Source organism: Primulina huaijiensis, chromosome 3 (assembly GCF_012295235.1).
Source record: "Primulina huaijiensis isolate GDHJ02 chromosome 3, ASM1229523v2, whole genome shotgun sequence".
In the NCBI taxonomy this organism is placed as follows: Eukaryota; Viridiplantae; Streptophyta; class Magnoliopsida; order Lamiales; family Gesneriaceae; genus Primulina; species Primulina huaijiensis.
In genome coordinates, this window is record NC_133308.1 from 26,727,977 (window position 1) to 26,755,531 (window position 27,555).

General features: G+C 34.3%; 2 protein-coding genes across 5 annotated transcripts; both read right to left on the bottom strand.

Annotated features, from left to right (window-relative positions):
• Positions 1-197: 197 nt before the first annotated feature.
• Positions 198-17,045, bottom strand: LOC140974189 (DNA mismatch repair protein MLH3). Of its 4 annotated transcripts, XM_073437495.1 has the most exons (26): positions 16,864-17,045; positions 16,377-16,445; positions 15,175-15,321; positions 14,656-14,707; positions 14,296-14,343; positions 9,828-9,982; positions 9,680-9,737; positions 9,347-9,404; positions 9,130-9,219; positions 8,804-8,963; positions 8,702-8,717; positions 8,393-8,610; positions 7,520-7,589; positions 4,915-6,306; positions 4,776-4,827; positions 4,532-4,620; positions 4,210-4,283; positions 3,899-4,096; positions 2,483-2,527; positions 2,355-2,408; positions 2,147-2,253; positions 1,887-1,935; positions 1,157-1,216; positions 984-1,056; positions 703-788; positions 198-396 (listed from the first exon to the last, which is right to left on the bottom strand). In XM_073437495.1, the coding sequence occupies exons 3-26, from the start codon at positions 15,298-15,300 to the stop codon at positions 238-240; spliced, it is 3,489 nt and encodes a 1,162-aa protein (XP_073293596.1). In that variant the 5' UTR covers positions 15,301-15,321; positions 16,377-16,445; positions 16,864-17,045; the 3' UTR covers positions 198-237. The 4 variants fall into 4 exon arrangements, with proteins under 4 accessions (XP_073293596.1, XP_073293597.1, XP_073293598.1 ...); XM_073437496.1 differs by lacking the exon at positions 16,377-16,445 and having other exon boundaries at positions 4,210-4,277; XM_073437497.1 differs by lacking the exon at positions 16,377-16,445 and having other exon boundaries at positions 990-1,056.
• A 1,394-nt stretch (positions 17,046-18,439) lies between these two features.
• LOC140974192 (serine/threonine-protein kinase/endoribonuclease IRE1a) lies at positions 18,440-26,905 on the bottom strand. The gene is made up of 7 exons (XM_073437501.1): positions 26,507-26,905; positions 24,834-25,047; positions 21,405-22,867; positions 21,084-21,256; positions 20,608-20,854; positions 19,825-20,128; positions 18,440-18,805 (listed from the first exon to the last, which is right to left on the bottom strand). The coding sequence occupies exons 1-7, from the start codon at positions 26,674-26,676 to the stop codon at positions 18,659-18,661; spliced, it is 2,718 nt and encodes a 905-aa protein (XP_073293602.1). The 5' UTR covers positions 26,677-26,905; the 3' UTR covers positions 18,440-18,658.
• Between the last annotated feature and the right edge of the window lie 650 nt (positions 26,906-27,555).

The following is a 27,555-nucleotide window of genomic DNA, read 5'->3' on the forward strand; positions in this document are numbered from 1 at the left end:
TTTTAACTTCTTATTCCTGCGCCTCGGCTTATTATAAATGTACCATTGACATTAACAAGAAAAAATGTGCCAAAAGATTGTCAATACACGACATTCGTGTGGTACCTTGCATGTTTTTCGAATCTTGTTGCCAATGGAGCTGCATTATTTCTTGTAAAGATATAGTATCGCCCAGAAGGATCACGAGCATTCAGATAAGAGTAATTCTTTCCAGTATTCACTATACCAACGTCCATGCTAACCAATAGCAGAGCTTAGACGCTGTGCACTGCGTTGTATGCTGAGCTCGTGTTGGTGTAATCCATGCCACAACTTCTGTGAACCAAGCTTGGTTATCTTATCACGCAGGATGGCTAAGTTGACTAACGGGACAGTTGTTGGTCTCCCATGAGCACACTGCCGAAAGGAATAAGTTGGTCAAAGACTACTAAAAATCAATTACAATATTTCAGAAATCAAGATTTATGCTATAAAGCTTATAATATATTTCTTATGTGAACTTTTAACATTTTAAAATATTCTCAAATTCATAACGATAAATTTTTATATAGATGAAGATGTAACAATTATAAACTAAGACCGAGAATTTTAACCATTTGAGATCCATGTTATTAAAAGTTCGATAAAAGCAAATAGACAATGTGGAAAAATAGAAGCACAAACGAAAAATCAAAGCCAATTTCTTGATTAGCGTAAGCTAACCTGGAAACACAGTGAAGTCTGTTTCAGCTCTTCAACGATAAGGGAACATTCGGAAGGCAGTAATGTATCTCCAAACATTATCGCACCTACAATTCAACATCATTTAAAAATACGAACAAGATTTCAACAATCCTTTCTCGTTTCGCGTATTTGTTATTATTTCTATCATGTCCTTTTCTCATCGGTGCTCAGGCTTCAGTCTGTACGAGGGCACCTTGTACTTACATATTATATATATTGGAAAACAGTGTCTTGTTCGTAATTAAGAAGTTGGACTATACCCCTACATGCTTTGCTATTAAGTACGCGATGAACCGATGGAGGTATGGTCGACGATCCATCCGTATCACCAAGCTGTTGGGATGCAGGACGTGGTCACATGAGGAGAAAATACTTGAGCAATTGAAGTTGTAGTCATAAAATGATAGTTATTAAAATATTGCAAGTAATTTACCTGTTGAAGAAATTCTAGCAGATCACTATCGGTTAAATTGACACCCACAATACATGGTACCTGAAATTAATAAATAAAAGGTTTCCAAAAATAAAAGAAGTTAATGTAGAAACAGATTTAGGTAAAATTGCTGAAAATAGAGGGAGGTAATGCTTCAAAAGAGGGCTTAGCAAGAATTTGAATTGTAAAACATCGTGTTGACCTCACTGATGCTAATGCACTTAATGTTGATATAGAATTTGTTCCTGAGAATCCTAAAAACAGAAATGACATTAAAAAAACTTGAAGGTCTAAAACAAACATTGTTTCTTCAACGATACACCTGCTCTTTCTAGGCTAGGATATGACACCCAATTACACACAAGGAAAAACTAAGCCATAAATCCCATCAACTTACAAGGCAACATCATAAAAACATCAACTTTTGATACGAAGCACAATTCAATCTAACTTAATATGGTATCTTGAAAAAGACTGCTGTGTTCCAAACAAAAATTGCCAAGTTGGTTAATGCATCAGCTACTACATGGCAACAGTTCGCTATGCCTAGATTATGGATAAAATGGAAACATAAAAGTTCGTTGAAATGAGGAGAATGAATGGCAATGAACAAACAGTTAGACCAGACAGTGGCCGGAAAGCCAAGTTATAGTAAGATGAAATAGCCACCGAAACAGCAAGAAATGGAAGTTAGCTGTACATCAATAACAGGACAATATTAGAGCTTTACCGCAAGAAGTTTAACAGCAGTTGCCTGTCTCTGTAGATAATCTATACTTCTGCAAGCCAATATGACAAAAATAAGTGACAGTTTATCCTGTGTTAAGGTAAACTACATTATAAATGAACAAAATACGCAACAATAGAATCCAATGGAGGTCAATGTTTGCAGTTAAGAAGGAATTTGGGATATTTACAGCATGGTATGTTTCCCTTCAGAAGAATGAAAAATATAATATCAACTTCTGCTGCATAAGAGTTGGCTATTACCTTGTGAAGGAACCTGTACCACGGGAATGAATATTGCATATCCAACCCCACTTCTGAATTTGTTCCTCATAATTATGCAATAACTGATATCCAATTTCCGGCAAGACCTGTATAAGTTGTCGGAGACATCAAATTCAATACCAGAAGACTCTGGAAAAGAATGGTTGATCTGTAAAACATGATGATTAATGATGTGTAGATGGAATACCATTTCTTGCTCTGCATCCAGGTAGGTGATTTTCTTCATTTCTCCAGATAACACCTAGTATTTGCAGTAGATGAGTAAATCACAATTTACAAAGCATCTTACTATCTCTGATCAGCTAATTGTTTTACCTTGTGGCGTAATTCTTCCAGTCTAATTCTCTCATCAGCAGCATGCTGTAAACAATAACCAAATCCTCAATGCATTAGTCAATTCATGAAGATGTTGAAATTGTTCCATATTCGAATGATACCACGTTATTAGTCAAGAACATCCATGTGTTGATGTTTATGCATTTCTTAAAGTTTAAGAAAACCAATGAAGTTAAATGGTTTCTCAAGGATAACAAATAGAAGCTGTTATGATCTTTAATCCACATATTGAAAGTAAGGCGGGAAAACAAAAGAATGCACACAAAATGTTCAATGTAGAATCAAACACAGATATTCAAAATAGATGAAATAAATAATGATCATTTGAAACTTTGATTATTAATTTGAAAGTTGATATGATTTAAAAAAATTATAATAGGTAACAATATCGAAATAGATTAAATAAAATAATGATCATTTGAAACTTTGAAGGAAAAAATGTGAACTTGCATGATATATTATGTTGTAAATAGTTGTCTTGCAATGTGATATGATAATAACTCAATTGAAATCTTGAAAACAAAATTTGAGTGAAGTTTTTGAAGGTGCAGATAAAATTATGAATTTTAATTTAGACAGGACTTGAGTCTGAAAACCCAAACAAGCACAGCCATTAGAATGATTTACAATTACACCCCTCTATCAAGGGTACAAACATTATACGGGACACAACAACTGACTCTGTAGCTATAGTCCATCAATGTCATAACCATGGGAGAATTTGATGTCGACCTAACCTCTCACAAATCAACGCTAGTAAAGCTCTTGTATTTAAGCCCAAATTTGTAAAATTAGATCCAGTTTAAATTTAAAAGAAAGTCAATAACGTATCATCACTAAAAATAGCAACACTTACAAAAATTTAAACTATTCAGCTAACGATTCACTAATGTTGATACAATTTAAAAATCAAGGAAAGTAAAAGAATTACAAGCTCTTAAATCTACTTGGAAGCTCTACCATTAACAGAAGAATTCTTAACCCAGGAGTTAACATGATTCATGACCAATTCTTATTTGGAAAATTATTCTAAAGCATTGACAATAAAAGCAGAACAACAAAAAATTATAAAAATTTGAGAAAATTGAGATCACTAGGATAAATTTTAATTGATATTTTTTAAATATTTTCACCTGTTTTCTTCTCCAAAAAATTTTCAGAGGTTACATCTCACAAAAATCTCCAACAATATGCCATTCTCTGGTCTATGATTCAAGCGCTCACTATATACATTTGGGTAATTAACTCAATCAGAGTAAAAAGACCAAGACCTGAATTTATAATTGAGAAACTAACTGATATGGTTATTGAATTTCTCAAGTAAAATCAAGAACTCGTGAAAGGAGGAATATAAAAAAAAAAACACCACCGGAATAGTTGCTAAAAAAGCAAGACCTGATCAATCACAATGAGGGTTTCTCTAGCCACAACTGCAATGAACTTCTTATCCACCTGATTAAGAACTTTGGCATCATCAAGGGAGGTCTTATCAATGGTTGTAGGAACTAATGAATCACGAATAAGGTGAAAGGAATCCGAGGAGATGTCAAGAATGGTATCCTGATCTTTGTTATAACACCGTGCATGCCCACCCTGTATGGATGATAAAGTTTATTTTACTGAAACCATAAATCAGAAGATTCTGTGGCAAAACACATGCAATTGCACTAATACTTCAAAATTTTATATCCAAAAACGAACTTAACCGCGACGGGCAAACAATACTTTCTCCATTTCCGCCAAGAATCCAAAGGATCGTGGATTTCTTGAAAATCTACTCCTGAAAAAACAAAAAGAAAAGAATTGTATACAATCGTTTCCTAGGCCTGCACTGAGTAATAATATAGATCCCATCGTTTCACGTATCCCACATGATTGATAGGTAAGACTGAGATTCAGGATAATGAACAATGAATGATCACGTAAATTCAAGTGGATAGATACTTTAGTGTATGGCACGAGAAGGTAAAACACTTCCTACAAAGGTAACAAAAAGTGACTTGTACTTGGCATAAATAAAATACTGACTTCCAACAGTCTCCATGCTGGTAAGTTGCTCCTTTGGTGATATGCCATCCTGAATCTTGATGGTCTCTGGTGTCCTTTCTAACCCTGGCCTGTGAAGAAGACAAAATTGATTCAAGTTAAATTTTTATCACCTAAAATTTATACAGGGTGTCATGAAAACCTAAAACTTTGCGCAAACTAAAAATATATAACTGATTATTCCACTAGAGTAAAGCGGTACTGAGCAAATGATTTCCGCAACTACCTTAAGCTCACATTTTCTTCATGAAGTAGTGCAGGATTCAAGCTGCTAGGCCCTGCACAAATCATTAAATTCTCCTATGTTATAAATGCTCTATTTGAAATTTTGAATAAATAAAAAATAGCAGGCTGTGAAATAACACCTGTAGATAACAGTGTTTTGGCGGTCATCTGGCAGCTGCTTCTTGCGGACACGCTGGAAGAATCACTCAAACCAAAAAATCTCTTCTTGCCTTTGTAACATGGTGGAGCTGAACGGCTCCTTATTGAGCTTTTCTTTCTATTAGATGTTCTCTCTTGCATCGTATCATTCGGTCTTCCACAGTCATTCTCCAACAAAGGAGCATGATCGAATGATGACACTGAGTATCTTTTGGAACTCTTGTCATTGAAAAAAGGTAAAGGAGACCAATCAGTTTCGCAAAATGTTTCTAAAGGGTCTTGAGATGGAGAATTCTCAAAGTCATCCCAATCACAATCCCCAATTCCTTTCTTTTGATCAAGGAAAGAGTTCATAATTGAGCAACTTTGCCGCAACCAATTTCCTTTCAAACTTGAATTGCCGCCTACGAGATCATCATCTTCTCTATGAATGAAATATCCATGTATAGAATCTTCATCAAATTCAGAGTGACTTTCAACCAGAGTTTCCGGAAACTTGGTCCCAACAATTTGCTTTGCTGTCACGGCGCACCATCCAGAACCAGAAGATTGCTGACTTGACTTGCAGTTCAAGAAATGTTTACAGGAGTCAGTTATGATGTCACTAAATACTTCAGATGAATCCAAGGAGTCTCTTATCATGAACTCTAAGTCCTCATGTGTGTCATATGGAATCATAGGAGAAGCTTGAAATGGTGGTTCTTTATTGCACGGTACATCTCTTCCATAAAAGACAGGACAAATTTCATTCTCAACGTTCTTATCACAATCAACCCACTTTTCCGGTATTCTCAAGTCCTCACTTTCAAATTCAGATCTTTCATCATTTGCAGATGATTTTCTGTCATGTGGAAAGCTTCTTTGAAAGTAGCAGCGCCTCAGAGATTTTCTCAGATCCAAATTAATAGATAGATCATCGCCAAGTGCAAGGCAACCAACAGATGTCCTACTCATTGACATGTTATTTGTGTCACCATCGGTTTTTTGTAAGAATTCCCCCATTTCTGGAAATGACACACCATCCTCTTGTTTATCAGATGAATATCCAATAAAGTGGTAACAATCTGGATAGAAAACACAGCAAGGGTTTCGATGGCAGCTACCATCTTCATTTTTCGATACTCTGTGACCAGATTGAGATTGATCGCACGATCGACTTAAGTAGTCGGTATCAGGCCAAAAACCAGCCCCACTTTGATGCTTTTTAACCTTATAAACTGTTGGGGAAGCTTCTCTGCGTGAAGATGTGCACTCCTCCCAAGCATGAAAATTATCATAATTTTCAGATAGCTTCTTCAGCTGTGGACTATCAAGATCTATAGAAGTTCGGATATTCTGTCCCCTGAATCTCTTTCTTCCACTTTCAAAAGTGGCTGGCATATCATTTTCCCCCAGCAAAGAAAATAATTAAATATATCAATATATATAGGCAGCGAAATGGAGCAAGATAAGAGAAGCAGCAATGGCGTCATATTGTCTACCATTATAAAAAGGGCTTCATGCACCAAAATAGCACATAATCTATCTGTTCCCTTTATTTGGGCCATTATTGAATTAGCATGGAGTTTTAAATGTGACTCAGAAATAATTAAATTTCAGTAATTTTACTTCATAATCTCTAACATAGTGGACTCACAATTTTTTTATATTGAAACATTTTTAAGGAAAATGTTGTTTTCATTTGGGACAGTCGGTTGGTATATGCAAATTTTAAAGAGGGAAAAACAAGTGTCATCAATTCATCACTGCTACTGAAGTTTCTTGCTGCCATTGTTAACACTCTACAAATAAATATTCAACAATGAAAGATTTTAGAATCCATATGGTACAAAATTTTCGGTCTGAGACATAAAAGCCAAACCTCCGACGGCGAGTGATTTATTTGTATGTATAAATTGCTCTTGCTAAAAATTTCCCATCGTGAAATACATATTTTTGCAGGTTGGACTCTGTACAGGGATGAGCTATGAATGGAACTTAACTACTTAAGCAGAGTTTGTACAGAAAAAAGTATTTGAATTTGATCGGCAGGATAAGTACATGAAATGAGAAGCAGTGAGACATGCAGTGTGATACGAAACATAAGTCCACATACAAAGAGAACTCATGATTGAGAGTGTTTGAGATAAAAATATCGAAGCAAAAATCAATGCAAGACAAGAAGGCATAAAAAAAGAAATAAGCATGTTCTTTTTTTTTGGTATAAATTAAGCATTTTCTCAGTTGGACGCAGATCACACAATTACGAGTTGGCATGGCTTGGGCCCAGAGCAATCAAAATATTGGTAAATAGACCAGCGTAAAAATGTTTTAGATACGATCTTATGCCTGAAAGGATAACAAATTATCTGAGGGAAAAAAAAACAATTTCAAAAAGATACAATCTTTTTTATTTTCCAAAAGATCCAGCAGGCACATAAGCACAAAGGGAAAAAATGGATACAATAATTTTGATCCACAAGTAACGGGCATCACTCGAGTAATCAAACAATCTCCACCCTGGAAGATCAATTTTTCTTTTAGGACATAAAAAATGAACTGGACCGGAGCATAAAATATAATTTTACCAGCTGCATAGTCCATTACCATGAGACAGATTCTCAGTCCAAAGGTTGACGACGCCATTCTCAATGCAAGAAAGTACAGGACCCCAATCCTGATAAAGAAAAAGTAAACATGGTAAATACAGGGAAATATATGCCTTTGTAGAACAAATTTCCCCATCGAGAAACAAAGATTCCTTGCATTGCAAGTAAAATTTAAAACAAAGCAGAAAACACTAGTGAACTTTCACTTTACTACGTCCAGAAAATTTTGAAATAACAAGTTTGTGGATGAGTTGAATTCCAGAACAATATTAGAAAGTGTTTGCAACCAATAAAAAAAAGTGATACTTATCTTTTGGCTTAAAAAAATTAGTTATGTGTGTTTCTTAAACCTAGATTCTGCGTTAACTACTATATAATTTATTTGAAATTCAGATATTATTGCGACGTTGATTCTACTTCTACAAAAGTGATTCTTGTTTAAAATTAGTATTTGAATTGCTTATTTATTAAACATTGTTCACTTCTGATTTTCAGCTATTTACTTTTGTTTTCGAACAAAACTCCCTTCTGTGTATTCCAAACTTCTTCAAAATCTATAAATTTAATCGCTTCTTTAAAGGCAGAAGTTATTGTAAACACTCCCTTGAAGTCCTCTCTCCACATATAGTAGCCTGAACCCAGCCCTGAATTGATTGTAGCCAACCAGATTTTCTCAACTAACATGTCGAAATCATAAACAACAAAGCATGACCAAATACATGGAATTTATCTATTTTTATGTGCTTTCACTTGGCATATCATAAGTAAAAAATATTAAAAAGCATCATAAATTAATATATGTTGTTTTTTACAGCTTCCAGAAAGCACTGATGTGAAATTTCAAAACCTGAATAGCACAAGGGGACACTACCTTAAATTCAACTGAGGTCCTTGATTGCTCAGAAGCAACTATATCATAGTAAGATCTTGGGCAGCTTAGATTCAAAATGAATGTTGGACCCATCTGACCCTTATTTCGTTTCACCCTTTGGGAACCAGCAACAGGCTTTTTCGATATATCAAATTTAGTTGCCAACTGATTCAATAGTTTATGTATTGGTCCTTTGCAAATAAATCTTGAATTGATGTCTGCCATTTGTGGTCAAGAAAAAAAAAGAATCCAAATGACACTTCTTCACCAAATAACAACTTTTACAAACAACAATATAGACACGGATACATATATATTGTATCACCTGCACAGAAGCAACCTTCAATCAGAAACACCGATGCTATTTATTAATTAAATGACCACTGTTAAGCATCATGCAAGTCACCACACCTTTAGAGAAAAATTTTGCAAAGGGGGAGAGATATGTCCAGAAACGTTCAATGCACCACTAGATATGTTCAATCTATGCAAAGCTCCCCCGATCCTGGAATTACTGAAAAGTATTGACAAAGGAGGGTGGGAAGGTCCAACGTGAAGCAGCTCACATGCACTGCATTTAAAGGAAATTATTAAAAAGAAGCTTCAATAGTTGCGACTAGAATCTAAAAATAATAATAATAATAATAATAATAATAATAATAATAATAATAATAATAATAATAATAATAATAATAATAATAATAACGGTTACAATTAGACGATGAGAGGAATTATACCTCTCTGAATCCATGACTTTAAAGGAGACATTCACATGAATGAGGGAAATTCTTAGCACACTCATTCTGATGGATTCCAAGACCTTGGGACTACAATTCCAGATATATGTACCATAACCACGTCAGGCAAGAACAAATTCCGTATGCACTAAAGTAAAATTGTTAATGGAACATTGTAGAGCTTCCAAAAATTAATGTTCAATATTGCCAATTGAACCTGGATTCCATGTGTTTCCTGCGAACTGGTTGATTGTAAAATATATCACGGGCAGTAACTGCAATCAGCAAAAGCAAAGGATATTTTTTAGTAAAAGAAAAAAGCTATGATGTGACACGGACTGGCAGATAAAAGCAATAGAAATAAATTAAAAGAGAAGACTTTAAGTTTTTCTGCCCACTTGTTAATACATATCCCAATTTGATGCCTATCTTTAAATGAAAATAGAACTGCCTCGTGGTAAGTGAATATTGTACCAGAACGCAAAATATCAAACTCTGGTTTGAAACAAAAACAACTGATGATGAAGCTTTTGACAACAATTAATAATACCTGTAGTGCCTGAATCTAGTCTATCATCACTTATGGAAAGAAACAAACACTTGCGGTTCTGCAAAAAGAATAAAAATATGATAAAACGGGAACAGACGAACAGTTGCATTGAAAATTTAATGTGTTGTAAGTTTCATGATCCCCATACCTTCATTATCTTTTTATATCCATTTGGCCTTCCACGTGCTTTTGTCACAATTTCCAGCAAAGAAATATCAGAAATTGAGCACAGAGTTTCTCCATGAAAGTCAAAGCTTTCCGTACCAGCATCCATCGAATCCATGGGATCAAACTTTGATGTTGCTATTTGCACAAATAATAACACTAAGTTTTGATAATGTATAGTAAAATAATTCCAGTTTCCGGACTCGACCACTTCACTCTATCAATGGCATAACTTCAACTAAACTCTGAAATCAATTAATACTTTCAATCACACCAGTAGACCAATTTAAGTCTCCAAATTTCTCCAATAAATGGAAGAACTACTTTTAACTAAGTTTTGATGATATATATTAAATAATCAATCTTAAAATCTCATATCAATATTAAAACTGCTATAAACAATTAAATGAAGCCAACCTTCTTCAAATCTGAAAGCTGTGGTCTGCAACAATCGGAAATCAGACTGAGCAGGTTACAAAAATTTGATGGTTTACAGTTTTCGAACATCAAATAATGGAAATTACTGTGTTTGTCATTCACACTTTTCTGCCACTTTGTAAACTAATTTGTACAAAGTAGCTCCAAAGAGAAATTTAGAAGTAAAGCAGAGACAGCATAAATTCCAAGTCTTTCTGACAGATTTCACCTGGGTTTGCCTTGCTACCAACTGACAAAGAAGCAAAGCAAGAGTATTCCACATACATAGGTGCTGTACAGGTAGGAAATTGCAAACAAATAGTGTGGTTCACGTATTCAAAACAATTTTCTGGAAGAAAAAAGAAACTGTTGCCGCTTGCTTCTACCCAGGATAATTACATTTAGTGTTTTCTGGAAAATATATTGGAGAATCGATGAATGCCAAGTTTTTTTCTGAGGGAACATTCCTTACTGGAGATTTCATTCATATAAAAATATGTTGGGTGAGAACTTTCTTTTTATAGTATATAGTATCTTTTAAAATTTTGAAAAATAATACACAGGATTAGAACATAATACAATAATAATTTTTTGGGAAGCTGTGAACTTTTATTTCAGAAACGGAGAAAGAAGGCTGAAAAATTAAACAAAGATACACAGCCTCTGTTTTTTGAAACAAAAATATCAGTATTTCTTCCTTATACTCCAAGCCATTATTCTTAATTTTATTTAAGTCGGGACATACTAGCTAATCAAATATTGGAATTATTCAGTGTTCTAAAACTCAGGCTAGGCGGCCGCCTAGGCACTAGGCGCCACTCTACCACACCGAAAAGGTGCTAGGTTGCAAGGGCGCCTAGGCCGGTTTAAGCGGTCCTAGGCTGGATTAGGCGGCCATAGGATTTTTTTGAGATTTTTTTTAGCTTTAAATTTTTGAAAGCTCTATCAAATCCAGAACATTACATGGAGAAAAATAATAAGTTTCTGCTTTTAATTTTTTGAGTGTAGTAAATGGCGAGAGGCGGTGGCGGGGCTGTCAGTGACCGCCTACTGCCTCGGCCGCCTAGGCACCGCCACCACCAAGGCGGTTGAATTTTTTTAAGCAATAACATTTTCATTCCAAGTCTATTGAGTTGTTTTGAAGCCCAACAATTCATTATAGAAGACTCATGGCCTGTTTCTTAATGGGCTAAAGACCGATTGGCCCAAAAATACAAAACCCTAGAATCGAACAGCTTCTTCTTGTCTTCTCTTTACACGCCTCGGCCGCGTCTTCTTGTCTTCTCTTTAAAGTTGACATTGCATCTCGTTTTTCTTTAAAACTCGAAACCCTAACTCAAATGGCTTCTTCTTGTCTTCTCCTTACACACCTCGGCCGCTTCTTCTTGTCTTCTTTTTAAATTTGATATTGTATCTTGTTTTTCTTTAAAAGTCGAAAACTTAGCTCAAATGGCTTCTTCTTGTCTTCTCTTTACACGCCTCGGCCTCCTGCTCGCCCACCTCCGCCGCCTGTCTGACAGCCTCGCCCGCCGGAAAGCTTAGGGTTGCCTAAAGAGGCCGTCTGATGCTAAGGCAGGGAGTCGAGGGCCCCTACCGCTTAGGCGGCCGCCGCGACTGCCATTTAGAACACTGATTTTTTGGAAATGAAAGTCCAATTAAAACCATGATTTGTTGACTTGCACTTGCCCAACACACAACTCTCGTCTTTTTGTCTGCTTACTTCACGCACACAAGAAAATCGATCTAACACACTAAGCCCCCTAAAAGTAATTTTTTTCTTTGCTCTGATTTCTCTTGCATTGCCTGTTATCTTGACCCACCTTAAGCAGAAGGAGAAGTGGACCACGTGTCAATTGGATTTTAACAAAGTTTGGGCTGAAATTTATTCTAAGAATCATTACAAGTCTCTTGATACCGTGGAATCCGCCTAGCGGCGCCTAGTCTCCTCCTAAGCGCCCCAGGCACTAGGCGCTGGTATAGCGCCCAACTAGGTCATAGTGAATTTTAAAATCTTGGAATTATTGGAAGCGACAATTGTATAAATCCTGTAGAACGGTTGAAATGCGCTACTTGGATTGTTGCATACCTCAAAAATTGATCATCTACTATAATTTTTGATAAAATTACAAACAGTTGATGTTACAATTCGTATTCGAACCAAGGTAAAGCATTTGATTCCTATAACTATAATTGCATATTTGTATAATTATCATGACAAGAATTGTTGGAAGTGGCAATTGTCCCTACCGACAGATGGGCCGAATCATGGAGCTAAGGTTGTAGCATGACACAAGATATTTGAATCATATTGTTACCACAACTATAATTTTTATCAGTGTTCAATCTTTAGGTGAAGGTAATTGTAATGCACCCAATCTTATACATATAGCCATGCCACTTAATATTAAACCTTTGAAAATTGTTCTGCCATTACAGCTGAACATGTCTCCGTTTGAATTGGATATGCACAAAATTCTTAGTCTAAAATCCAGGTGATCACATGTGAACCAAAGCAATTGGCAATAGTCTCCCATTTGGGTAATAATGTAATATGAATAGGTAGTTTATAACAGCAAATTCTCCAAATCAAAATTACCTAAGGAAATTCGAGTTCAGATTAATAAAGCCTTTAGTCATTGCATGCCATCCTGCATTCTCCATGGCCAACATTCTTACAAACATGCAGAAGAACCAGCCGTAAAGTTGAAACTGACCTATGTCATTGTTACAAACCAAAAGGAAGTGAGACCAATGGGTAGAAAGGAAAAGCCCACAATTCAAAATGTATACCAAGGGAAAATCAAATGGGGAGTTGTCATGGGGGGAGAGAGGAGATAAAAGAGAATCGAGAGCTTGGTATGAGGAGTTATGTGCCTTGCAAAATTATTCAGAAGGTTGGAGAGGTAACACATACGTTGCAGCTACGTTATGATCTAGATCTCTTAACACAATTAATTCTGCCTCGATTTCTTTTTATTTTCATCACAGAGCTTTACATCTTTTTTCTTCCATTGCTTCACAATCTCGTCAACATCTTGTCGGAAATATAAATCTATTGGGCAAGTTTGTTTTAGTTTCTTCGTTTGAAAACCAGGTGCGAGACTAGAACATTGAGCAACTGGAGCTGATATAGGTCGTTTACCTTTTGCTGGGACATCTTCTTCAACTTCCAAATATACTTGTGGTTCTGCAACTTCATCAACATGAGGGATCAATTCCATTTGATTTTTCACTTCTTTCTTTTTTGCCATATAACAACATATTTCTTCTTTCACATGTTATGGACATTTTGAGCAAGTTTTCGTATTTCTGTTGCCTCCAACAATATGGAGCTTATGTTGATAAATCGTACCATTAGTTATTTTCCCAAAAATATTGCACTTCACTTTATTGGTATTTTTTGGGTGTACTAATGATGCATAATTCAATGTTAGATCTTTCTGAAGGGCTGATGATTCAGAATTGGACATTTCTATTGGCAAGAATAGGCTTCAAAGGAGATTAGGACTAAGGAGAATTGAAAAAACTGGAAGCAGTAAGAGCAATTGGAAAAAAGAAAAAGGATAAAGGCTGCCTTCTGATTGATTTGAATCGCTAGAAATCGAGAAACCCAAAATGCTGTGTTGGGCTTAATCTGCTACACGCCGATAATTAGAAATTAGAATTGAAAGTTCAGGGGAGATGAAAAGTCTATTGCACGCCGTTACATACACGCAGGGCTTTTTATTATTAAATAGCTATGGGCTTTGGTAATTGCACTTCAATTTGGTTGGGCTAGGGTTATTGTTGATTATACAAAAGATTGCATACCAATTTCATGAGGCGCTCGCTTCTGCACCTCACGCAGGATTGCGCCTGGGCATAAGCGTGTGCTTTAGGCGCCCCTGTTTCAAGGCATGCGCCTGGGTAATTACCTAAGAGCAATGATAGGTGCACCTTTTAATAACTATGTTACATCTTGCTGGCGGACATAATTTTACTCACACCAGTTACAAATGCAGAGATCAGCCAAAAATAATAAATTCAGCCATTACCATATTGTTCTCCCAGAAGCACCAATCCATCTCGTGTAATACCAGATCCTATCATAGAAAATACATATTTATGTGAAAGAATGATGGATCCATTTTCTATCAGAAAAGGGAAAGATAAAAAAATTGTTGAACCCCTGTTGATTAAGTTAACGATGAAAAGATAGAAAGAAAATCATAATACCAACAAAAGGAACAAAACGCAAAAAATCATCATAAACAACGCATGATACAAAATATTGAAACTCTCTTCCATCTCCTTAAAATATGCAGATATTGAAAGTTATAGTGTACATTGGACTAGTTATTTCAGTTTCGTCCATAATAATAAGAGAAATGGAAACATATAATAAAGGAACTTACCATTATCCACCACTTTAATATAGCAATTACCAACCCTGACAGCAACAGACACCTGGTGCAGCAATTCGAGTAACTTTTGAGAGCTCACAAAGTAAAGCGTAAATATCAAGAGGTATCTAAAATTATAATCGGGCTATGGAAACTGCAAAAGTCTTGGTTGCGCTACTATAGGTTCCATCAACAGAAGACTTTTTACACATTGTTATCCTCGGTCAATTAACCGCTGCTCTTTACAAGTTTTGGTTTGATTAATAAAATTTGATCCATAAATTATTTCTGAAAACTAAAAAAATTTTATGCCTGCTCAAATTGATAGAATAATTGCACGAAACACCACCATAACCAATTTGAATCCTGCAATGGATATAAAATGGAAAACAACATTCTTTTTGTGTCCATTATCAAAAGAAAAGCATATAAAAATTTCCTTTTTTCAGAGACACCGCACTTAAATATGAGGCAACCAATTAGAAATCATATTACCACGCTCAACATAAACAAATCCCATGAGCAGCATACCTCGGTAGCACCTGCATCAATGCTATTAAGAACAAGCTCTTCAACAATTCTTGTCAAATCACATATTACAACTCCTGAACGCATGGAACTGTGAACCACGTCTGGTAAACCCTTGATGCGCTTCATCAAGCGATACTCCAACAAATTCTATAAACCAAAACGGCAAAACAGAAATACTTCATAAAGCTTCGACAATCAAATGCAATAATCTTTCCAAAAAAATATATTGTGCTCAACATTTTCTCCATAAGGTTAACATCTTATACGATTTGTGAACATAACATTTGTGAATTTTATATTGTTCTCAACATTTTCTCCATAAGGTTAAGATCTTATAACATCTTATAAGGTTAAAAATTGGAATACATTTGTGAATTTTCGCAAACATACCATAAAACCTGGACCACTTAAGTACTACAGTAAATAGATTACAGGGGCTCAAGGAGAATCATTCTACCAGAGAGAGAAATCCAAAATCAGGGTATCGATCAGGAACGCGCGAAGCTAAACCAAAAGAATCATATGCCGGATTTTTCGTTACGAGAGCCAGTAGATTCACTAACACCGTGTTGCTGATTTTCTCTTCTTTTTTTTATACCGATGGTTTGTGATTTAATGGCGTTTATGGAGTTATATTAAACAAGATGAACAAGTTGCGTTTGGTTAAGTTTTATTCATTTCATATATCCTATATTTTGGCCTTTATGGATAACTAACGATTTTTTTGAAGAAAAATTAACGATTTAAAACAACTGAAATTTTGAAACCGAATGAAATCCAATGGGATCCAGAGAGACCATGTCTTCATCCATAGGATCCCAAGTACCGGGATCCATTCGACACGTGCAATTTCTTTTCCATCAATTTGACAAATCTATCAGAAAAGAAATGTCACAATACTTTTTTTACATATGCCAAAGCGACTCCCGGAACTTCTTCGTAGTGCCCTTCGTTCAATGGTCAAATTCAATAAGGATCTTGAGAAAATTTTTCATTTGTATATCATTATAGACAATCCCATCTGAACCAATTAGAATTGCATTCAGAAAAAATTTACCAACATTTTGTTTTAGTGGTAACTACAAAATATGTAATCTATTCTTGTGTCAGGTTAGAATTGCAGATTTCACATTCCGACTTATCCTTAGAATATGTAATCTATTATTGTGAAGTAAATGCTTTATATTTTTTATCCAAAATACCGCACTGGCCAAAGAACATCAACATTTTATTGAAACTGAGAAATGTAGGGCATCTGGTGGGCTCATGTTCTGTCAACAATTAAACACGGAAACAAACAAAAGTTATAAGAAAAGTGTAATGCAAGATGACCCAGAGGCAACCACCCAGTTGCTCCCAAAAGTATTCAAATTCACGTGTAACTACACCTATATCCAAAAAAAAACAGGAAAAAGAAATGTCAGCAATTGATTACTCCTTATGTAGCATGACTGAACCTCTAAACTACGAGTACCCCCAGAGTTTTCTCCCTGACTGGGAATGGTACCCACGAGCTACAGAAAACTTTTAACAAAACGACAACTAGGTTTAGATATTATCATAAAAAAACACTAAAACGTTCTCCATCCAATCAATCCAAGTTTCAGACGCGCAAAAGGAAAGATCGACTACGAAATTAGGGTTTTATTCATAATAACAGCAATCAGAGGAATGAATCCATAGGCGTACCTCGTGATGACTCGGAGGCAAGAGCCTCAGATAGGTGGCACCAACGATCCAACTGCGTACAGCATCTGGCGGTGGATGCAGTCCGATCCGATGAAGTAAACCTCGTGGTGTACGTGTAAGTTTGGCGCTGTTTGAGGAAAGGAGCGGGGGGAAGTTAAGTCGATAGACCTTTCGAATTCCTATTTCAGAAAGTCCGCTGTTTTTATCTGAGAATTAATTATTAATTATTAATTAAGAAAACGCGTGAATGAAAAACAAACATTATGTGTTAGGAAATTATTTTACAATTATTTTTTAAAATAACCAAATTTAATAATAAATAAATATAAAGTGTAGATCATTAGCAAAAATTTTATCGGAAATTATCAACATTGTCTTGCTTGTATTACTACTTTATCCATGTTGATGTATTATGTGTTATTTTATATAACTCATTATAAAAATGAGTAAGTATTAGCGTTTGAATAATTATTGATATAATATAATGAATATATTGAAATTTTAAAATATTATTATAAGAAATTAATATGTCAAAATATTATATAATAGATAACACTTAAACGAGAATAACAATCTTATGCCGTTAAATTGAATTTTTTATCTTGATTGAAAGAAAATGTTATTAATGAAAAAAAAATAGATAAATATATCTAAAAAATCAAATATTATTTTGTTTATAAAAATTTTAAACAATAAATAAATATTTTCAAAAGTCAAAATTCGTGTCATTTATTATATCAATAATTTTAATTAAAAATTTTAATAATTTTTTAGAATATGTTAAAAAAATTTATATTAAAGTTCTAATTAAGATATAATAGCAATTTACGGACAATCAATATCTAAAATTCACGACGACACTCTTTTAAAAAGTTAAAAAACATAACATTATATAAAAAAATTTACATTTTATTTAATATGATACAGAGTAAAAAAAATTAAAAATATTAAAAGTAGCACAAAACTCAAAATCATAACCAAAATTAAATGAAATGATATAACCAATACAAACATTTAAATTTGAATTCTAAAAAATTTGAAAAAAACTTCAAATTTGTTTATGCATTTATTTATTATTTGTTTTCAAATATTTAATGTGATAGGTGAATATATTAATATTAATGGGCCTTCTTTAAAGCAAGATGTAACCTTAGTATGGTGGTGCAAAAGCTTTCAAAATAATGAAACCGGAATGCATTTTTGCTCAATTGGATTAGGGTGCACTTGAAAATATGGATTTGAAATTCATGGATAATCCAAATCTTACTAATTTACACATTAATAATACAAAATAAAAATATTTTAAATGACAATAAATGAACTTGAAATACATCATACTTCATATAAAATATTATATAAACAAGTCAAGAGTGAATTTGAAGTTTAAGGTCTTACTTCTCTAAACTACAAAAACACATTTGAAATTTATCAATCCAAACACAACTTTAGATTAAATGTCACGAAGTCATTGTAAACAAAGACAAGGGAGTTCAATGAGATCAATTTAGCAAGAACGTCAATGAATCTACCAAAAAATTTACGAAAATGCAAGGTCGAATATTTTGTGACGACAATATTTACGTTCTTTAAGAACATATATATTTATCTTATGGGATTCCAACCCATTGAAGTCTGTCTATGTTATTACATAGGTTAACAAATCTTTATCGCCATATTCGATACTCACATTGAACCTCTGAAGAATCACAAGAGAAAATCACACATATTATTAGGATTACACATATATACAGAAAATGTTACATATTTACACAATACAGAGTTACAGGGTTAAATTTTACTGTCCGTTGCCTATGAAGTACTTTGAGAACCATTCCTCATCCCTGCAGAACTTAAGCATTACCTTGTACACTTCGATCAGTAATTTCGGAAATCGACTTGTGAAATACCTATCAAATCCTTCTGGTACTGGTCCAACTAATTCCTGATGTCAACACCGGTAATAAAACTGTAACTGCTTTTAAATGCGAGGAAAAGAATGTGATTATGTGAAAGAAGTGCATGTATTTTGAACATAAACATCACATTTAGCCGATAGTATCTACTGGCTCAAGAACAACATAAAACCATGTTGTAACCAGTTACAAAAGGAAACAAAATAGCTCACTAATAATTGAAACTCGGAGATCTTTCATTCATTCCCCCAAGTTGGGAAGTTTCCATCAACTAATCTAGAGGACTTTTGGCAGTCAAATTGCCCAACGAGTTTTTTACCATATTTTTCAAAGATAGTAAGACAGTAGGCGGCAGATACTCTTATATCATTTGAACTTGCAATTAAATATGTAATTGTTAAGATACTATTTTTAAAGGTTTTGGAATGATGACCAAAGCAACTATTAGTTTTAGTGGCTAACGGAGACATACTTGGCCTAGAAAATTTCGTAGGAAGTCAGCAAAAAAGAGTTAATATATGTGAGCGATAATACTAAGCACTTCAGCTATGATGAGTAAGCTCAATTAAAGCATAAAACCAGTCAAAAGTCATCTGAAATTCAAAAATGAGACCGGTAATAACAATCACGATCAGAGGAAAATCTTAGATATGCATAGTCAGTCAGCTAGGTGTTTTGACCAAGTTAAGACAAAGGATCAGCTAAGAGCAACTGTAGAAAAAAACTATATATCAGCTAAGACAAAACTTTATAACAGTAAAAGATGCAGAATGTTTCTGACCATCAATGCAATATCATTAGTCTTGAAGCAGTTCAGAGGGTGGTTTTTAGGCTTTAGTTATTCTCGTACCAAGATTACACATCACTACCATTGGAGACTACCATCGATTTAAAGAGATTGAGGAGAGACCAATCTTTCAAGAAGCGATCAATTATTGAATCTCAAAATTAATTTCATTCACTAGTGTTGATCCCACCCTCTAAACCTAAACTGTTTTTCTTCATTTGACCAAGAACTACAGTAGTGGTTTGTATCACGTGCTGGTACCTGAATTTCTGCAGGAAGCTCTCTGTAATGATTCAATTTGTTACGCATAACTCTTAAAAAATCACGAACACTGTCAAATTTATAACGTCTATAGCGTCCAATGTTATTCAGAAATGAAGGGTCCATCTTCTCATTCCACTTTGAGCCCAAAGCCAAAGGAGCTATATGTTCCAGTGCATTGAATAGATAAGAATTACTCTCCCTATCCTCCAATTCCACACGATCGCTGGTGTCACGGAGGAAGGAAAGACGCATCTCTGCATTCCAAAATAAAGGATGATACAGAACCTCGAATGCTTTTGGCCTGAAAATCATTAGTGAATGGCCAAAAGTTAAAGTTAAAAGTTGAATTTAAATACCTGCATTCAAATGAATTGTCAATCATCGTAATAGTCTTATTCTTTAAAAAAAACACCACCATGGTCATGGTGGGGGGTTAGCAGACTCCTATCGGTTTATATAATAAAAATAAAAGGAGAAAGGGACTAGATCAAAACCTCCTCAAAGATATTTTGTAATTGTTTATTCTTTGGAACAAAATCTTTTCAGATATACAAAATAGAAGTTCTAAACAAAAGAGATAATTGAATTTTCTAGTTTTTCTCTATCCCTAGGAATCTGTTAGTCCAGTTATACAAACAAACGGGGAAAACTAATTGATGAGAAGATAGTTTTATTCATCAATTTATAGGAAGAAGGATCCTTTGCATCATAATGGAACTTCATCCATCTGTTGTAACAATACAAGCCAGTTGGTCAAGTTGACAGCTCAGTGTTTTTTACCTCAATTCAGCATTAGGATCTAATAATTTCAAGAATAGATCGACAGCTTCTGGAATATGTTCCACAAGGAAAAGGTCAATTTTACTTCTTATAATGTTGATGTCGCGTTCCAGATGGTTGCCAAAGGGATGCCTACCACCAGTAAGGCAGAAATACAAAACACAACCTAGACTAAATAAATCAACTGCCCTTGTCTGACGCCCATGGAGGAGCTGTTCAGGTGCCTGCCATCCAGAACTTCCACAGCCTGCAATCAAATAGTGAAAAAATTAGCACAAATCAATTTTTTTCTAGCAATGTCCTCCGGAGAAATTGCTAAGAAAGTAAATATGACAAATAGGCTTCTGATAACATGTGGCGAGCACACAGCAGAACATTATGCGACTACCACATAAATTATGCATAGCGATAGTTTACGGCTGGCCCAACTGAAATATCAAATGGTATTTAGAAACTGACTAACTTGCAATTTTCACCTGTAGCATGATTACTGAAGGAAGATGCACCACCAACAAGGTGTTTGCTAATACCCATATCAGAAAGCTTTGCACAGAGAGATCTTTCACTGACTATTAACACATTTTGAGGCTTTAGGTCACGGTGGACAATTCCCAATTCATGTAGATGAACAATTCCAGATATAACATCCCTATGATAAAAAGTAAAACAGTCAGCTCAGTATCAAAAGGGTTTTATATTATTCTAAAATAAGATATCAGTATCAAAAGGGTTTTAGATTATTCAAAAATAAGAGATTTTGTTCATAAGTACATTCATCGCATACAAAATAAGTTGACCTCATCAATCTCAATAACAAAGGTGAAGGATAACCATCTGACTTCCACAATTTATAGTCATGAATAAAGCTTTTCAGATAATCGAGGTGAATTGTAAATTCTTCTGCAACCTCTGTATCCAAGTTCTTTCCAAAAGACTTCGAGTGCATGAGAATAAGATCATTTAAGCTGCAACTACAACGCTCCAATGCAAGATATACAAAATCTTGATCTTGTTCTACTCCATACCATCTAACAATATTTGGATGTCTATCTGACACAATAAGATTTTGAATTTCTTTGGATGCGATATCATTATATGCCTTTACAAGACGCTTCACAGCAACTGGACGACCTTCATGAATTCCTTCAAGTACAATGGTTCCATTACTACCTTTTGCAATCTCTTTATTGAAAACAAATAATCTACCAATCGTCCGTCCACCAGAGCTGCAAGAAATTGGCTGGTTAAGGTCCTCCAAGAAATTAAGACCCCTCTCATCGTGATTGTATTTAACCTCATTTTCTTTTTCTTGCTTTCCATTGTTAATTCCGTTCTTCCCAGATTTGCGAGGTTTCTTCCTTTTAGAATGTAAGTTCATTGCCATCGTGTAAGTGGACTGCGCAACCCACTTGATTTTTATTCTAGAGAATAAATTGTAATGGTAGGCAGCAAAGGCTAGAATGGTAACAAAAATAGGCAAAAGTTGTGATTTCCTAAACTCTCCATTAAGTGTTAGAAAACCATGATTAGAAGTCTCTTTCACATCTAGCAAATTAGGTTCCCTGCAATTTTGATCAGATACATATGATGGAAGAACACCATCGAGGTCCTTTCTGTCATGTACATCAACATAATTATCATTATTGTTCGTTGAAGGAAAGAGTTCTAAAATCTTTTCAACATTTGGCTGTGACGGAAGAACATCTGAAGTGGATGCAGGAAACCGCATATCTTGATGATGAGAGTCTGGCAGCCCATTGGGCATGGATAGGAGTTCCAATAAACTATGATTTCGGAAGCGATAGACTAGGGCTCTTGACTGACATGACAATGGCATTTTATAAGGAAGATCAGGTTCAAAAGACTCAGAATCCAAAAGATCAGCCCCAAGAGACTTCTCCATGTCTTGACAAAGATAAGCAGACCCAATTTCGGAGACGCTCAAATTCCACAGAATAATGTTTGAATTCGGCATATATGACGTCAATCTGTAATCGGTCCTTGTGACGTAAAGTGGTAGTTGATCTTTCAAGTCAGAACCTGATTGATATTGCTCCCTAACAGAAACGTTACAAAGAAAACCATCAACACTGCTCTGCATTGCTGTTGGAGAATCAGGCATGCTATATGTATGGATTATTCCTCCAGTCTTAGCATCAACTAAGAAAGCGGTGGTTTTTTTAAATCCGAGTACAATGCCTCCATCCTCAGTTATTTGAGGTGTTGAACTGATGTACTCTTCAAGACTGGGAACAAGTTTCTAAAAGATCATAACAGATGTACATCGCATGAGAAGCATATTAACAAATTAAACGTCAGTTTGAAAACATCCTAAATGAAATGTCAGTTTCAGTACAATATATGACCCATAAGAAGTTCTATTATTATACATACTAAATGTTAATTTTAATAATGATGAGAACACCAGCATTTTTTATCAATACAAATATTTTTAATTGAACTCTCAAGTTTTAATAGTCCAAAAGATTTGTATTTCTTCCCCCGCACATGTGATTTCATTTTTTGAAGCGGTGATTACACCATTGCCATCCTTCTCTCTTGACTTCCAAACAACAACATGGGTTCCCTTTTCATTCAAAGATAACTAACTGTAGGTGAGAAGGCAATACTACTTGATAGATATATAGCAAACAAGGAATCAAATAATAAATAACATCCGGTCTTTCTATTATAATTATTATGGGCGTAAAAAATGAACTCGACCCCAGTCAAACCGAAAAACATCGGGTTCGTGTTGATGGTTAGGGTCGGATTGCCGCTAAATTTGAAGTACACATAACCTTGTGGTAAATTTATTTAGAGAATCCTATGGCAGTATATGGTCCGGGAATTTATGTTTTCGGTAACACAGTGATAATTTGCTGAGAATGTCCAATTATATGATGATTGATGAAATACAAGCTTTCGATATTCATTGGTTGAATGAAGCCTGACAATTCTAGTAACTAAATTATTAAATCCAACTCTTTCACTTCATTAATATTGAAGGATATTTGGGCAAAAAAGCTTTGAGCAATATGTGACCTCAGAAGGTCAAACTCTATTTGATTGCGTTTCTTCTCAAAGTCCCTTTGAAACAAGTGGTTTCAATTTAGTGTGAATCTTAAGAATATCTTTATGACTACTGGCTGACGAAGGGTAACATTTATCTAAAATGGATCTCTTGCAATGTGTCCGAATACCATTTCAATTAATTTATTCTCAACACTACATCGTAAAGAAACTCATCTCATTAGAACTTTGTGACTTGAGAGATGAACTCTCCAGCTCATTGACTATCCTGCCTGAAGAGAAAAGACTGTTTCTCATCACTAAAGTTAGAAACAATGCAAAAACAAAAATGGCAGTCACTAAAGCCAGAAACAATGCAGCAACAAAAACGGCAGTCTTCCCCTTTTTCAAGATTGAAAACAAAGATTGTAAATGGAGATCTAACATTATGAAATAACTTATCAAACCTCTCCCACAATTACATAAGTATTATACATTCTTTGTTAATTTTAAATGAAGTAACATTAGCAGTGAATTTTTCTAGAATGTTTGTCTTCATCTTACCCCTCCTCATGTATCTTCATCAGGATGCTTTTTTCTTTGGCCATAAGTTTTACCATTTTGAAGCTTTCTTTTTAAAAGTATATTTTGGGGGAAGAATACAGGCAACTAAATACACTCTAAGAGCACCTGCCAGTCATATTTTGTGTTTTTCTTTAAAAGTAAGAGCATCTGTAAGATGCTACCAAATATTAGTCCAATCAAACATATTTTCTACTCTTCATGTAAGCCAATCTATTCATGAAGTGTATCATTACAAAGCCTGAGTACAGCTTCAAGAACTATATTTACAGCCTCCCAAAAACACGTACCACATTATTTGGTATTACACGAGCAGTCAAAAATCAATACTGCTGACCCTTTTCATCTTAGTTTAATCTAAAGTCGCAATATATCTAACTACATAAACTGTGCAGTCAATAACATATGCTATCTGACAAAACTCTCTGAAAGCAAATCGCATCAACTTTGAACTAGAGTATTTCAGGTTAAAGCCCATGAATTCCTCAAATGCTCCATCCTGTGGTCATCACTATATAATAATATTTAGCAATAGCACAGATGAATATCACCAATAACAATACTAGCCATACACTCTAGCAGACCCCATACATACACCTAAAAATATGAGCATGTGATAGTTAAAGAAGTACCACTTCACCACGGCTGTTATGGGCGTACAATTCCCAGTCATCCCCACAATCTATATAATAATTGCTTCCTAGTCCAGATACATTACTGACAGGGGCCTGATATGATGAGTAAATTTCTGGTCCTGACGAAAATGACCAGAGTGGTTTCAACGAACCAACCTCCAATAAATAAATTGTGCCATCCAAAGAAGCCACCAATGCGGTATCAGGTCTCCTGATTTGCCAAGAAAATTAAAATTTATGAGGAAAAAACAAATATTGAAAATGGCGAGTCACTTAATAGAAAGAAAAAAGAATATAGTTATCCAAGAATGTAGGAATATCACCAATGTTAATGTTGTTTACTCAGTAAAGTCCAGCAATTTAAGTATCTTGTCAATGAGTTCTGATTTTTTATACAGTGGGAATAGGAGCAATAAGCAGTTCAAAAGCAGTAACACACTGCTTGATTTAGATGTCTGGCGCAAAAAGGTGGAATCTGAAAAGGAAATATAATATATTGTTTCATGTATGCTAGAAAATCTCTTTCCTTGTGTGTATTTAACTCAAAAAAAATTTACTTTTACACACATATTTAATAATTACTAATAGTGAAAAATACTTCAAAAATATGAAATTTAGACTTTATTATGATTATCAAATTCATTAATTTTGTTTACTAAGAAAAAAACTGGCTGCAGACATTTCACAGGTGTGAAACTTTGCTATGTACTACTATATGTCCAATTTCACTAGTAATTAAAGTTGTATTTATATTGTATTCTTGAAATGAATAAAATTTATTTTACAATCCTATCAAGGAATAAATCCTATATACACTAAAGTCACCACAGCCATAACAGATTTAAGACTAGAAGCGAATATCTAGTCATTAAAAGTGTGATTATTCATCTTAAAAATCTAGAATGCTTGTTTGAAATATGTCTTGAAACATAATCAATTACCTTCGCAAAACAAAAAAGTGTGCCACGTGAAAAAATAGCAAATGGCATCAATCACTTTATTATTAGGGGGAATAAAGCATGTTATCACTGATGGTAAAATAGTTCCTTTAATGAAGAGAGTAAGGAGCACAAGAAATGGCAAATAAAAAACAGAAAAACTATCTTTAGTAAAAATTAAGAAAGAGAGATTAGGCAATATGCTTTCAAAAATCAAATAATTTCACGCGCATAGACTTTAATATCTTCACCAACTACTCAGACAATCAAAAATCATATTAAATTCTTTGAAAATTTACAAACTCTTCATTTGTATTAATTTTGTAGTATCATGTTTCCTTGAATTTTCTGGCTTGGCTCAATCAGCAAACTGATAATACATATGAAAACCAACATCAAACTTAAACAATAAAATTTCTTGATTTGTACCATGGTTGCTAGTATTTTCCTTATACTTTGCTGACAAATACAACAATATGAAAAGTTAGAATGTCTTGGTCCAATGACATCGCGTGCTGCAAGAGAGGATACAAGAGCAATTCCATTCCCAGGACATACTATAAACGCCGCAGGAGTTTGAAACTCTTTTCCTACGATTCAAACCTCTTCTAAACCCCAAAATAAGCTCTTGAGCAATGGTAATAACAAGCAAAAAGAAATCTCCATTTCTCAACAATTCAAAAATTAAGAATTCTAAGAACACAAGTACAAACACAGAATAAAAAATCATACTGGTTCTCATCCGACAACAAAGACCGACGAGCCGGTGCCCGGAATACGCCATCCCGCGAGACACTGCTATGCGAATTCAGAACATCTGGATTGGATCCAGAAAACGCCCCGGATAATAATAATACAATAAAAATAAAAATAATAACGAACAACGACCAGCATTTCATCATCGATGATAGGATTACTGTAGACCATATATTAGGTTTCCGAATTCGGCCACTAGCCAAAGTAATGATTAATTGGGAGATTGAGATGAGGAACTATGCGAGGAAACGAAGATTCGAAGCTTTATCAGAAGAGTGGATGAAGAGATGCTCAAGCCAGCCGCGGTTTCTTGCTTCCGCCGGCAGCTTTGAAGTCTTGCTATTAGTCAACTATAGCTTCTTTTTTTTCACTGTTACGTGGTTAATTTTTCAAACCAACCAGCTGGAGCCCATAAACAAATTATTTATTTTATTGGACAAATATTTCAATATTGTTTTTAAATTATAATTTGATATTTTTTATTTTATATCCATAAAAAAAAATTATCATATTTCAGAATTATTTTTACCATATTTTTCTTTTAGATTCATGCCCTTCTCTTTTTATAAATATATTTTGAGACTTTTTAAAATTTTAAGTTTTATTTATATATAAATTATTAAGAGTTTTGAAGAAAATCATAAAATTCCAATCATATTACAAGCATTTATTTTAAAAATATATTTATATTGCATTTTTTTATAATTTTAATTTTCATAATTTTTTCACATATTTTAATCATTTATACAAATTTTGTCATTTGTCCTTTTCTCTACTCGGACCAACCAGCCAACTTAGTTTCTTATATTTAAAATAATTTGTGTATATGTACCTCAATGATACTATTGTTCCGTACCGAATCGTATACAAATTTTGAAGAACTAATATCATAACAAGATAAATTAATTTTGATACAAAATATTCAAAATGTAACAATATAATAATTATATAAATACATTGTTGATAGTGTGAGTACAAAAATTTAGAAAATTAAATGAGATAAGTGTTATACAGATTAATGATAT